Genomic DNA, 14,545 nt, shown 5'->3' on the forward strand with positions numbered 1-14,545 from the left:
GCACCCACCTTGCTGCTGTGCACCTGCCTTGCTGCTGGGCGTCCGCCTTGGTGCTGTGCGCCCGCCTTGGTGCTGTGCGCCCGCCTTGGTGCTGGGCATCCGCCTTGGTGCTGTGCACCTGCCTTGCTGCTGGGCGCCTGCCTTGGTACTGGGCACCCGCCTTGGTGCCGGGCACACACCTTGGCGCCAGGCGCCCGCCTGGTGCCGGGCACCCGCCTTGGTGCTGGGCGCCCACCTTGGTGCTGTGCACCTGCCTTGGTACTGGGCACCCGCCTTGGTGCCGGGCACCCGCCTTGGTGCTGGGCGCCCGCTTTGCTGCGTTTTGTCCCGATCCTGTCTCCAGCATTAAAGCGATTTTAGCCTGACCTGACCGGCTCACTCGGAAATCCAGCAGTGGCAACAAGGAGCCTTAAGTGGAACACTTCCCTGACAGCCACTGCATCTCCTTCCACCACTGCTCTTAGAGGTTAAAAATCAGGTGTTCTGTTTGATCATGCCAAGAACACACTTCCTGGGGGTTTTTCCCCCAGTTATTAAATTGTTTTGCAGCAGAATGTACCATTTGAATCCATTCTGTAGTAAAAAGTGAGGATAAGTCTGATTAAAAAAAAAATTGTTTAAAAACCCTCAAATTTTCTCATTCTTTAGAATGGAAGTTTCATTTAATTTTTAACTATATACTACTTTGAGCAAAGCTTTTTATCAGGGATTTGGGTGGCAGGTTTGGATTTGACAGTAGGCAAAATATGAAAATAGCATCTACAAACATTTTTGTGGTCATCCAGGACGCCAAGCAAGACATTCTTCAAGGAAATGTTTCTGATTTTGGGGAGCCTGATCAAGGAGACAGTAAACCTTTTATTCTACATAGCAAGAGGATGAGGGAGTCCATGGAAAGTATTAAGGCAGAAGACAAAGAAATGCTGAATACTCAGCTAATCCAAATGTTGAGCTGGCTGTACTGTTCAGAAGTCCTCGCGTATATTGTGATCCCTTAGAATGGTGGTTTGGGAAATGCCAATGGAGACTGGAAGGCACTGGGGCAGTTCTTCCCAGCCTCCAGAATCGTTACATCTGAGATAGGGCTTCAAACAATGGCTGCAGTGCAGCCATGTCCAAACTCCAGCAGCTCCTGGTGTCCATCTGAGCCCCAAAGCCTGGGGACAGAGCAGCAAGGAAACCACTGCCAGAGAAAAACCATGGCTAAAACAGACACGATTCAGCAGCTGAGCTCTGCCCACTGTTCTAATTCCATATGAATGGATCTCCGCATTTCCATGTAGGAAATGTCAGGGGCTTGCAAATTAGCCCAAATCATACTCATTAAAAATGTTGAAATCACCTTGCCTTCTGTGAGGAGCCAGCCTGTGTTCCCATGGAAACTGAAACTGCAGCCTCTGAACACCTGGCTTGGTTTGTTCCAGCTGCTCTGGGCCACTGTGGCTGCAGCTAGAGGCTGCTTCAGCACGGCCCAGACTGCACAGCAGGCTCTGCTCAGCCCTGAAACTCAGCTCCCTCTGCTCCTGTTAGAGGGAACTGCTGGAACAGCCTTCCAAAAGCAGCCTCACTGTGCAAGACAGTCCTGCTGGCATTCTGCTTCAGTAAAATCCATAACTGATATAAAGATTGATTGCACAGGCTCTGTTCTTACCTCTTATCTAACATTTCATAGCAGTTTCTAATAGAGGCCATCACTGAAAGGTGGACCCTGTTCTGCCGTTTTACCCAAGAGAAAGATCATCAGCCTTTGCCATAATCATAAATAACATGAATAGATTTCCTCTAGAATTAACATTGTGATACTTTTGTATATAATAAAATTGTTTGTATCATAGAAATGTGAGGTCTTTTTGTGCTCTGTATGGGTTTAAACTATCAGTACCCCTGAAAATGATTCAAAGGCAAACAAAGGAAAAAGGGAACTGTGGAGAAGTGCCATGTCATTGGGGCCTTGAATATCACAAACAGGATCAGGTTGTTCTTGGGAGAAAAGCAGAAGTACTTTGTGAAAGAGAAAATGAAATTATTTGGGTTTTTATCCCCCTCTTCTTGTCATAAATTCAGGTAACTGCTGAAAGATGTTTTTTTAATTTCTCTGGCACCTTTTGAATGCTTTATCAATACACTGGCTTTCTCCATGCCTTAATTCAAAGCAAGTCACTACTCATTTGCAAGTACTGCACGTTCATTAGCCAAACAGGCAATGCTGGTGCTGCTGAGGAGTTTTCTATATCTCAAAAGGACCCTTGGATCAGTGTCCCAAACATATCATCTGCAGCAGGTCTGCCTCTGGACCAAATGTCCCTTCCTCAGCAGTAGGGACTTGTTTAGCATCATGGGAAGCAACACTTCAGCTTGCTTCAGCCTATTTTAGCCAATACTCTGCATATGTGCTCATTTAGAAACATCACCAGGCAGTTTATATTTTTTGTTTGGTTTAATATTCCTGGGCACACTGGATTTATTAACTACTTTTTTTTAAGAATCAGATCTTACCACCACTATGGCAAGAGCTGTACTCACATTCCCAAGGAACTGACATTAAAAAATATGTGTAGAAAAAAATCCAACCACTAAAATTGAAAAAGTGTTTTGAATTTCTATTACTTTGATATCTAAGAATATAGTATACGTGGTTTTGCTTTGAATCAAAATTTCTAATCTTCTACTGGTGACACATCAGCACTTACCCCAAAAGGAATTCCATTTATTCTGAGCAAAATTAAGAGGTGGTATCCTGGGAAAAAAACAAGGCAGAACTAGCTGCTTTTACTCCATAGAGCTGAGAGGAAGGAAAACATTAGTCAGGGAGAACACTGTGAGAGCATTAAAAGAGTTATTTATATAGGAATTAAAAAACCCTAACACACTCCACACAAGCTGTTCTGTGAGGCTTTGTCTTTGTCTGGAATACTCAGCTCATTTCTTTCCAGGAGACAGAAGTGAATATTTGGACTTTCCTACACTGAACCTGTAGTGCCATTAACCCTTCATTAACCCTCATTTCAAATAATCACAAAATGGGACAGCACTCACTTGTGGAGCTTTCAGCTGAGGTTGACTTTTAGAGGTTATTACTACAAATATTACGTATGCAATGCCTTGACGCTTTAGCCTTCCATATACCACAAAGCAAAAAATAAACACAATTGCTTTTGCAAACTTGCCCAGAAAATGCTAAATGCACACCTTGCTTTTTTTTGAATCTTCTTTAGCAGCCAGATAAGATGACACATCTCTGGTTAGTAAAGCCAAGAATGCTGCCACTGGACATTATGCACATTGCTCACATCTCCAGGAGCTGCTATGAGCGACCCAAGGTGAGAAAAAGATGTACAAAACACAGAAAGATAGAACATTTTAAGTTTTAATCCAACAAATGAAGAAGATCTTGACACAGTAAAATATCACTGCATTGCTAATGCTCTTCACAACTGTACATTAAAAATAATTCTTGTCTATTGATGTAAAAATAGCAAGTTTTATGATAGAGTAAAACACAGTATAGAAACCATTCAAAATCAAGTAGAAACCTCTTAAACAACTGAGGCATTTATGTAAGTATTTCTCCAAAGGTATTAAACAAAACACAGTCAATACTAACTCTAAACATCCCCCCACCTTCCCCACACTCTGCCCTAATTTAATTGATTAGAAAAATAGTAGTCTCAGTTACTATATTTTGCATTCTTTCAGAACCACCTAAATTCACCATTTTCTTCAAGTACAGTATAACAACTCTTCACAATACAGTACTACTCTGAAGTAATTAATTTCCCAACACTACAGAATTTTGATAGCAGGTATTTCAAATTAATTTTGAAGGCTAGAAGAGGCCCAGGAAGTTTGCAGGAGGGCAATTTAATTTTGAGTGCAAATGATTTACACAAACATTACTGTACTGTAATTACAGCATGAAACTTGCAATGCAGCTGATGAGTGCTTTTAACAAAAGCTTCAAATGAAAGAAAGGGAAGAAAAAAATATTACAAAATAAATAATCTAAAGTTCTTCATGGTAGAAACGTTCATCATGAAGCTGCCTACCATAATCTGTTGCTTCACTGTTAAGAAACAAATCCTGGTTCTTAAGAATTTCTGCTTCAGAAAGTTTTTTATCATCATTCAAATCCATCTCTTCAATGAGGTGCAGAGCCTGTGAAAGAAACAGACCACCACATGCACCAAGTTAAAACAATTCCGATTTTTGCTTATTTATACATTATAAAAAGAGGGAAGTTTAGCAGTAAAATGAAGAACCAAATGCAGAGTATTTTAGTTGTAGCTCATTCACCAGTATTTCACAGTTCAAAGCTAACAGGCTGTGCAGCAGCTCTGCTGCACCTCTTATTTCTGAGAAACAGGAGTCCTGGTATTACATGGGCTTTGTTTTCATTTGCTGAACATCTACAAATACAGCGATTTAGAGAATCCTTCTGTTCCTACTTTTCCTGATTGGTGTGGCTCAGTGTAACTGAGCCAAAAATAACGGGGACTAACGTCAGCCAAGGGGATTTTAAAAGCACTCTGCATGGCAAAAGCTGAAAGATTAGTATGACAAACATCTTGGTCAACACATGTCAATTCCTGAAAATGGAATAGATAGTAATTTTTCTATTTTAATGTTATTTAACTACTGGGTTTCTCAAGTCATTTTGAAATGCCAAAATGGAAGTGTGATACTCAGACTTCAAACAGCAATTTATGACTGAAATCAATTCTACCTTCTCTTTAGGACAGGTGACTTTGCTAAGCCTTTATATTACCCAAAAGAAAAAACTAGCAAATTAGAGAAACAAATAAAACAAATTATTAGTTGCAGAATTGAGCTATTACTACAGCATGGCCTTGCTGTAAGCCAAAATCTGAAAAATAGCTAAGAAGAGCTTAAAAAAAAACCCCCAAACCAAGGACGCTAACACAGGTATGAACAGAGTCAGCAGCACAGAGTTCATGTCAGAACAGTGCTACTTCTGTGAACTAGGAACTGACCACAGCCAGAAAAGGCCATGCAAAGGCTGACAGATCCCCATTTACAGCAACACTCCAGGAACAGCTGGCACCCGACAGGTCCCACAGGCAGCACGCAGGGCTGCTGCGGCTGCTGCTGCCGCCGCCGCCGCCGCCACAGGGCTGCTCCTGGCCCCAGAGCCCAGCAGGGCACAGGTGGCAGCTGAGGGAGGACAGGGCACAGGTGGCAGCTGAGCACATGGGCTGCGTGTCCGTGTGTCTGACACAGGGAGGTGCCTCTCTTCCCCAGGAACATGAGGCCATGGGAAGAACTGGTGTTCCTGCCATTCTGAACACCAAAATCCTCCAGGGTAAAGCAAAGATATGGAAAATTTAACTGAGAAGTTACTAGAAGAAAGGCAGAAATCCTCTCTACTGCAATCAGGGACTGAAAACTGCCACAAAAAAATAAGCTAAAAGGAGAATCCACTTAAAAGCTATTATCTGTTCTACTCCTGATTAAACCATTTTAATTAGCATCATCAAAGTTTGCTTTACACCATCTTGAATCACAGATTACTTCCATTTTCTTGTACTTAAAACAAGTTTTTAGTTCTACAATTATGATGATTTATCCAGTTAGAAGAATTACAATCAATTTCTTATTTCAAAATTATGCAGCTTCTTTAGGTAGTGCATTTCATTAGATTTACCTACAACAACTAAAAAATGACTTATTAAAATTCTGTACCCTTGAGTCAAAGCAGATAAGCTATTTAAACATGTACAAAAGCACTTTGTTAATTTACAAACATTTACACAATTAATAGGAACTTCACATTTGCTTAATGCAGTTAAAGGACCTGCATTCCTTGTCAAAGTGAAAAGAAGTTAAAAATACATGCAAAGATCTATTGATATTGATTTTTTCAATAACAAAGACTAAATCTGAATGCTTCTCTCATTTCGCTGTGATTCTTCAAAATTCTCCTGCAGTAATTAAAACCTATCCAGCAGTCAAACCACGAACCTCCTCTTGTGCAATACCCTGATTGTTGGGTACTATCCAAGACAGCAGCTCTTGAGGATTGAGTTTTCCATCATGATCCTTGTCATAGTCGTTCACAAACCGGTCCTTCTCAACCAGTATCCATTCTGGATCTTCTCTTGCAGCTAGTAAGACACAATTGTAAAGTTTAAAGCTACTCTTCACTTTAAAGCAGAGGTTTTCATCTTTTCTCCTAAGTAAATACAGTTATTCTCATAAAACATTACCTAAAAGTGATGTCACTAAACAGAAAACAAACCTTAATGGGCAGAAGAAAGTAGGGAAAGCAATTTCATTTACTGTCAGTATTTGTTTGCACACTTGTTTTATAGTTACCCGATGTACAGGTATTGCATCCTGCAGCCTACAGTAACCTTAGACTTGTCTTTAACTCTTCAAGGAATTGAGAAGTAATTCATCAAAATTATAAACATTGCAGACAAGCATGAACTTGCTTTCTAAGCCTTATGAAAGTCAAAAGTGACAGGTATCACAAGCAGGTAAGTAACAGTTTCAAAATAATTACAATTCTATTATTAAAGAAGAAAAAGTGAAGTCTCTCCTTCCTTTCTAACATTTGGTTTTGCAAGGAGATTTTCCCTTTATGTCACAATTCACCATACACTGTTGCTCCAAATCATGAGCTAATTATGAATCAGAGCCCCCATGCAGCCTATTAGTCATTTTAAAGAGTGCTGCAGGAACACTGTCTGCAGGAGAGAAAAGCTGAAGTAGTTTGTACAATCACAGCTAATTCTCAAGTCTTGCTAACAAGTTGTAATGACAAAGCTTTATCTTCTCTATTACTGCAACAATTTCACTCCTTTCCAACAACTTTTTATTGACTGGCTTGGAAAAAGCTTTCTTTCACGTTAGAGCAGGAAAAAGATAAAGAACCCTGTAGCTGCATCAGAGATCTGTTGTTTTTACTGGCTCTGACAAAAAAAGATGGTTATAAAATGTGAAATTCCAGGTGACTGATTAGAGTGAAGGAAAACAGATTATTCCCCTGGTTCTCCATATCCTCATGTGGCTTACACAATTCTCCCCAGCTAGGATGCAATTCAGAATTAGCATTCCTTTGGGACAAGCAGATTTTCCACAAAACTGAAGTTACTGGGCTTTTTGGAATGGGAAGAATTATTTGCCTTAGCTTTTAGCAAATCAAATACAGTGTGTAAAATACTCATTGAGAAACACTGGTAAGCAGCAGGTAAGTGTCCTTCTTCTTACTAAAGAAGGAACAGATCAAGTCTAAGGAAGGGCAAGATTGTTAAAAAAAACAACCCAAACCAACCAAAGAGTGAAGGCAGCAATCAGGCTGCTGATACCTGGAACAGCGAAGCGACTGCTCACACTTCCCCTCCATCCCTCTCACAACACACTCAGCTCAGTCCTTCCAAAGCAAGGCTGCAGCTGCCTGCTCAGGCTGATGAAGGCCAGGGCAGTTTGCCCTTCATTCCTGCTAGCTGGATCTGCAGATGTGTTCAGCTGGCAAATACGGCTACAGCCTTGTTCCAGCTGCATCCTCTGTGGTCAGGAATTTACTTCGGTCTTTCAGAAAACAAGAAGCAACTTGCAAGGAAACTGTGGAATGGGCTACACACAAACCACCACCAAATACACGTGAGGCAGACTGAAATAAGGAGTCTACTATGCCCAGTACCAGAAAACAGAATTATTGTAAGACAGAAAATCTTCCTCAGAATCTGTAGATCTAATGTGAAAAGCTGAAAATAAAGGCGCATCCAATTCTCCCCATTCCAAAAGTTTTTGTTAATTCCCTCTTTCATGCCCCTTCCCATTTTTCCTTACTTGGGTCTCTTCTGTAATCACCAAGGAATTCTTCCAGGCTAACAAATCCATCACCATCTTTATCATGTTCTTCTAAAGCCTCCTGAATGACAAAGTCCTTTTGTATACATACAAAGAGCAAAATTAGTGACTCATGATCAAAGAAACAGCACTGAATCATTTTAGAGCAATGATGTATTCCTTAAATGAAAGACTCCCCCATTTCAAATCTCTTTTTGTGTTTTACGCAGACTAGTGCAGTAATTGCTTCCCGTGCAATAAAACAGATCTGTCCTTAAGAGTTTAGAATGTCAGATTTCATGAAAACCAAATCTGAAAGGTGTCCACAGAGCTGGAATCCTTCAACACAATTCAAAACTGCAAAAGCAGCTGAAAAACATGAATATGTACAAAGCTCTATCATCCAATTTCACTTTTCTTTTCTTATCTGGTGGATTCACTAATTTGCATTTTTGCAACTTAATTGAATTGTTAGGAGAACTGGCTGGTCTTTTGTCCACCAAAGAGCCAAAACTAAAAGCTAAAATCTCACTGATGGATTTGCAGCCCAACAGATCTGTGAGGTGGCTAAGTCAGTCCAGTCCCCAAAGCTGGGGACACTTGTGCAATCCTAGTTCTTGAAACAGATTTCAAAGAAAAGCACTGAACTCCTGCTCCAGCTCCTGACCTCCAGCACTGCATCCACAAGACATTACCTGATTTTAATTTGGGCTGTCCAAGCCATATCCGTAACTGCTCCACTTCCTGTGGCACGGAGGCTAAGGACACACATTGAAAAGACCTACACACAAAGGCTGATAAAGATGCTCCCCTAAATCTTACCGTCATGTACTCCACTTCTTCGGGATGTTCGAATGCAATATATTCATCCACATTTAGAGCAGGAACATCATCTCTATTAGCTTTCTCAAAACGTTTTTTCTCCTTTAAATGAAGCTTAGAAAATAGATTTAGTTAGAGCCCTTACTGGAAAGGAAAAACAGCATAATAGTAGCTGGCTGTAAGCTCATTAGGATATTAATTGTTTCACATTACCTACTCATACTATATGGATGTTAAATTTTCACTAAAAATAGCTCACTGAGTGCAATAATAACAACACTTTTAATTGAGGTGGTTTTATTCTAAGAATCGCAAAAACGTGCTTTTTTTCAATTTAAGGAGACATTTAAAATGAACCAAAGAGAGATAATGAAAACACTGAGAATTCTCATTTTGATATGTGCATCCTCTTCTAAAAGTCATCAATTTCCAAAATTTTGTTTCCAAATACAAACTGGAGCACGGTGATTTTAATTAATGGCAGCCATTGCAAATTCCAAAATTTACATTTTAAAGACATTTAACCTTCTGGATCTACATCTTATTTATGTCAAGGGCTGTCTGTAGTTCAGAGAAGGTCTTGAAAGTTCATGTATGTAAAATGTCTTTTCTGAAGCCATTTTAAGGCCAGATTCCTTTACTACAGGACTGCTGTCCATTACACATGAACGTTTTAAACAGAAGTCACTTCTCTAAACTCTTTTAAGTATACATATTAGCATGCCATTAAAAAAAGAAATAATATCTGATATGAGCAGGTAAGTTCTTATTTCTGAATGTCTTGCACTTCTTATTTCTGTCTTTCAGATGTGAAAAGATTTCCTATTTTTTTCTTGTTTCATTTTGTACAATCTCTTTAGACAAAATACAGACCCGCACCATTGACAACCGATCTCTGCTCAAACTGCACACGATGTGAACTATAAAACTCTTGGAATTCCATCCTTAGGTGTGCTGTGCTATCAGTGTGAGTGATCTGGGTACGGGAGTAGCCAGTAAATCAGAGATCATAAACACTTTACAAATAACCATTTGAAATTGTACTTCTGGTTTATATCCTACCTATTGACACTTCTCTCAAAATCAGGCTAAGCTGATGAACACAGAGCATAACAGGTAAAAAATGAAGTGTAAGATCTTAACTATTATGCAAAATAGTTAAATGTCCTCTTAGAGAAAAGCTGACCTTAGCTGGGAGTTTAACTAGGAAGGCAAAACAGAAGGATTACAGAAAGTACTATACAGCAATGCAAGCTGGAACCACTGAGGAACAAAGTAAGTTTTCCAGTGCTTTTTGGGAAGTGATGAGCAAGGCCGCCACCTTCTGGTAAACTCCTGTGGTTACCTGATGACACTTCTAAACTGTACCTTACTCTTTCATCTTGATCAGAGCAGGAGCACTCATTTGAAAACGTAAGGGAAACGCTGAAGGTGCCTGAGCTGTGATGCTTGTACAATGCTGCTCATTTACAATCTACGTTGGAGAAGTCAGCAGGCAGGAAAACGCAGCAAGCAGTCAAGCCATAACATGAGCAAGCAGTTCTATCCCAGCTTATAGATTTATAGCTCCCTATGTATCTGCGATGGCAATGTCTCAAACATGGCATCAATATTCTGACTGGAAGTTCCTATGGAAGTATTGTGGTATTTAAAAGCTATGTAATTATTCAGTTATGTGACATTCTAAGCTTTACAGTTTGCTTCTTCAGTGTGTAAAATCCTCTGTTCACTATATTAGTTTAACTTCTGCTAACATCCTATATTATCTACTACTACTTTACTAAAAGCAGACAAAGCAATCATCACAGAAAAAAATAAACCTCTGGCCAGAATAGTCTAAAAACACACTTATTCTCTTTCTGGGAAACATTTACATGTTCTTATAAATGTGGAACTTGAAAGGAAACAAGTTTTGCTATGTGGTGGTTCTTGGTGAACCTTTTCTCCCTGCCTCTCTTGCCTCTTTCCCCGCTTAAACATCTGCTCTCGTTGATGTGACTCACACACAACTTCTGTGTTTAAACATCCATTTTTAGCTGTGGGAGTTGCATTTTCATTGCTTAAAACTGTTTGAATTGCTGTTGCTTTCTCTGTGGGTCTCTAATGGACAGGTAATGTTACAGCAGGCAATACTGACAGTGCACAATGACTGCTTGAGCAGTAACTGAAAGAATAGCTGAAACACTGCAACCAAGGGGTTAAAGATCTTCCTTCTGCTCCAGCCCCAGTGGTGCTGGCCCCTGCTGAGGGCAGGACCCTGTCAGGCTGCAGACCTCACCCAGTGGATTGCACCCTGGCTTTAAGATGGTGGCTGGAGACCATGCTCTGCTGTAAGACTGTCAGTAGACTTATGCTCCACTCAGCCAGCAAAATACACTCAGGAGGTACCACTTCACTGTGTCTTTTATTTTGTCAGAAGCAGCTTTAATACTCCACTACTTTCCTTTAATTACTCCCTTATCTCAGATAGCATAACATGTTAACCATATGCCAGCTGCTCTGCTTTCTCTACCCATCTTGTTCCGTCACAATAAACAAATATTGCTGCCTTTGGCCAACAGCTCACAGGAGCTGCTGCTGAAACATTTTACCTGGCGAAATGATTCTTCTTCTTGATCCTCCAGGACAGTGTTCTCATCAAAATCAATTACACGATCATACATTTGCAAGTTATACTCCTTCCAGGACACCAATCCATCACCATCTTTGTCATAGTCACTGAAGTGTTGCTTAGCTTCTTGTGTAACATAATGCTTAAAAGACTGCTGTATCCAGGAGCTCAGCTCATCTGTGAAAAACATTAAAAATATCATAAAGACAATCAGAATCATCTGCACCATAAAAACTGTGAAGATCCCACAGATCTATTCTGTCTGGAATACACTTTGCAATTCAGATGAAAGCATATAGGCAAGAGGTTACTTAAAGCAAACCAGCCTGTTTGCTCCATGCTGCGGCTTTCTCCAAGGCAACTGAATGAGGGAATAGATCACAGCTACAGACTGGGGGTTTGTTAATGGTTATGTGGCCTTGTCTTTTCAAATCTGAAGGAATATCAACACCACAGAATTTCTTTTTTCTCCAGAGCTTTATGAAAATGATGCTGAGTATGGTTTATTCAGACAACTCTAAATTTAATTTGGTACCCCAATAAAACATTGTTCCCATCACTCTGGTGTTTCTTTTGAAAAATCCACAAACTGAAATAAGAACCACTTTATTTTGTGTCATTGACTTAATTACCCAAAATAAAATATTAACTACTTATGTAGTGCTATTTTCCCTTTACTTGAGGCTGAAATCGAGCCTCACATAGTTTGGAAAGGTTTTTTAGCTGCTTGTTTTTATACAAATGTAGCTAAAAGAAATAAAACTTAATATACCAATGAACTGACAGAAATACATTAAAGTTACTTCATTTAGAGAAGATTGGGAGAACATATTCTCCCAATATCTCTCAGTTACTTTCAGGTGCCTGGAAGGGAAAAACATCTTTCCCTGAATTGCAAAAATTACACATCCTAATTAACTTAACTGAAGTCCTGCTCTGAAGAGTCAAGATGACTAAAAAAAAGTCCTATAGAAATCACTACTTTGACACAGGAAAAATCTTATAGCATTTGTTAAATACTTAAGTATCTTATCCTGTCCTTCTTGGCAGAGGCATCGATACAGCTTTATTACATTTATTTAAATATCCTGGAAAAGTAGCAAGGGATTTTTTTAAATACATTTTGAGTACTGAATTTATATTAGCAAAGGGACCAGCTTGCTAACAGATTCTGTGAATCGATTGAACATGCAGAGGTGTGTGTGCCAGCAAGGTTTGTGCACAAAGCAGCACTGCCTTACAAGAAACTGCAACATTTCTTAAAGATGGGCACCATTAATTAATGGTTTATTTCCCAGCACTTAAGGTGTGAGGCACAGCCATGTGACCACATAATATCCACTGCCATGAATCAGAAATAATTAATATTCCAACATTAGAGAAGCAGCATTAATACATTTTGTCTTCTCTCACTGTCAGCCTCCAAATGGAGGCACCAGTAAGGAAGATGTTCTCAAGAGCTTTGCAATACACTGAAGAATAACTGAGCTCAAAAAGCTTCAGTACCATAAGTTTCTTACTGTAAAAACACATTCCACTGTGAGTTTTAACTTTGGGAAGTGAAAAGAAGGCAAGTTTTCATTAGACTGAAAATCAGATGCAGTATATACACCATGAGGATCGAGTATGGGTGGAATTCCTATATTTTTATATAGACTTTTTTTCCTTAAAGCCTTCATGTTGTGAGCTGCCTGTGGTGTATGACAGGGATTAGCCATCCCACTGAAGCTACAGACTATCTCACCTCTACACAGTCCATGCAGGAACACTGAAATAAGAGTGCAGTTGATTAAATTCAGTGTATAAAGTGTAAAGCATTCAAAAGACAGTCGATGTTGTCTTTAAAACTGCATTTGTTCTCTCACCTAGAAAGCTTCCTGTATGTTTAGTGTCATTTTAATGAAATAATGTTCTGGCATTTGACCAAGGATTCTGCTTTGCTTTTGTGTGCGCACATGAGACTTTTTTGTCAAAATCACAGCAGAACAAAACCAAAATGTTTATAATGAGGCTTAAAATTAAATTAACATTGTCATAATGATGTACTGAAAGAAAGGGGCTGAGTTCACCATGTAGCTCCTAAGTCTGACAAAAACCTGTCTGAGAAGAGCCATTTGATACTGTACTATGATGCAATATGATCCTTCAATGTCACCTGGTGTCACCAGGTACTGAAACACAGCTATGTAGTATTATGGCTGCAGTACTTTCTTTCCATCTTACACTTGCTCTCTGATTTGCACATAACAGGATTACAAACACAGAAACCCACTTGATTCCAAGTAGCTTCAGACATGCAAGAAGCAGGTACAAGTGCAAAGGAGGTATCTTCATCTTGATACTGCTCTGACCTACACTAACTCTTGCTGGCCACACTCCTTCCATCACAGAATGAGCCAGGTTGGAAGCAACCACAGTGGGTCATCTGCTCCAACCTCCCTGCTGAAGCAGGGTCATCCCAGAGCACATGGCACAGGATTGTGCCCAGAAGGCTCTTGAGTACCTCCAGTGAGGGAGACTCCACAACCTCTCTGGGCAATCTGAGCCAATGCACAGTCTCTGAATAGGAAAGAAGTTCTCCCTCATATTCCGGTGGAATTTCCTGAGCATGAGTTTCTATTCATTGCCTTCTGTCCAAGCAGTTGGCACCACCGAGCAGAGCCTAGCTCCATCCTCTTGGCACCCTTCCTTTAGGTATTTACACATATCAGTGAGGTCCCCTCTCGGTGGTCTCTTCTGGAGTCAAACAGAAACCTGAGGCAAGGAGATAGCCTCTGTATGAGCCTGGCAGTGTTTCTAACTCTCTGTGCAAGGGATCGTGATGTTTTCCACGGGGATTCTCCCCAGCACAAGAGCCACGGGCTGTGTCACGGGTAGAGCGCGTTTTCCTACCGGAGCAACCCGGCCCGCCCGGCCCCCGCCGTTACCCTCGGTGAGCAGCCCGTCCGCGTCCGCGTCGATTTTCTTCACGATGTTCCCCAGCCGCCGCTGCTGCTCCTCCGGGCTGAGCCGCACGTACTCCTCCGCTTCCTCCTGCGGCACAGCAACCCGCCCCGTCAGCGGCCCGGCCCGGCTCGGGGAGCGCGCCCGCCCCGCGGCCCCGCCGGAGCGGCGGCCGGCCCCGCCCGCCCCCGGCCCACCTGCCCGCCGAGCAGCGCCTCCCGGTCGTACTCGGCGCGGTGCTGCCCGCTCGCCGCTCCCAGCGCCAGCGCCAGGCCCAGCGCCAGCAGCAGCGGCCGCATCGCGCCGCCCGCCCAGAGCGATCCGCGGCGAGGGGCGGGGAGAGGGCCGGGGGCGGGC

The 14,545-nt window shown here is 41.3% G+C and overlaps 2 protein-coding genes across 4 annotated transcripts in view; both read right to left on the minus strand.

Moving 5' to 3' along the window:
* PSTPIP1 (proline-serine-threonine phosphatase interacting protein 1) overlaps window positions 1-3,305 on the minus strand; it is a 65,166-nt gene extending 61,861 nt beyond the window's left edge. Inside the window, exons 1-2 of one of the 2 annotated variants that reach the window (XM_068204420.1) lie at window positions 3,190-3,305; window positions 2,691-2,737 (exon numbers count right to left, since the gene is read on the minus strand). The gene's annotated coding sequence lies outside the window, so the exon portion shown is untranslated. Of the gene's footprint in view, window positions 1-2,690 lie in introns of both variants that reach the window. The other variant, XM_068204417.1, reaches the window with a different exon arrangement.
* A 46-nt stretch (window positions 3,306-3,351) lies between these two features.
* Window positions 3,352-14,545, minus strand: RCN2 (reticulocalbin 2). Of its 2 annotated transcripts, none has more exons than XM_068204425.1 (7): window positions 14,386-14,545; window positions 14,173-14,278; window positions 11,226-11,422; window positions 8,635-8,748; window positions 7,813-7,909; window positions 5,980-6,122; window positions 3,352-4,155 (listed from the first exon to the last, which is right to left on the minus strand). In XM_068204425.1, the coding sequence occupies exons 1-7, from the start codon at window positions 14,485-14,487 to the stop codon at window positions 4,003-4,005; spliced, it is 912 nt and encodes a 303-aa protein (XP_068060526.1). In that variant the 5' UTR covers window positions 14,488-14,545; the 3' UTR covers window positions 3,352-4,002. The 2 variants fall into 2 exon arrangements, with proteins under 2 accessions (XP_068060526.1, XP_068060527.1); XM_068204426.1 differs by having other exon boundaries at window positions 8,635-8,736; window positions 14,386-14,544.

The sequence above is a fragment of the Anomalospiza imberbis genome, chromosome 13 (assembly GCF_031753505.1).
Source record: "Anomalospiza imberbis isolate Cuckoo-Finch-1a 21T00152 chromosome 13, ASM3175350v1, whole genome shotgun sequence".
NCBI lineage: Eukaryota > Metazoa > Chordata > Aves > Passeriformes > Viduidae > Anomalospiza > Anomalospiza imberbis.

Coding starts and splice junctions, on each gene's coding strand:
- RCN2 (XM_068204425.1), bottom strand. CDS start 14,487: ATGCGGCCGCTGCTGCTGGCGCTGGGCCTGGCGCTGGCGCTGGGAGCG. Junction 11,423..14,172: donor GGACGGGCTGCTCACCGAGG/GTAACGGCGGGG, acceptor TGTTTTTCACAG/ATGAGCTGAGCTCCTGGATA. Junction 8,749..11,225: donor AAGAAGAATCATTTCGCCAG/GTAAAATGTTTC, acceptor CTATTTTCTAAG/CTTCATTTAAAGGAGAAAAA.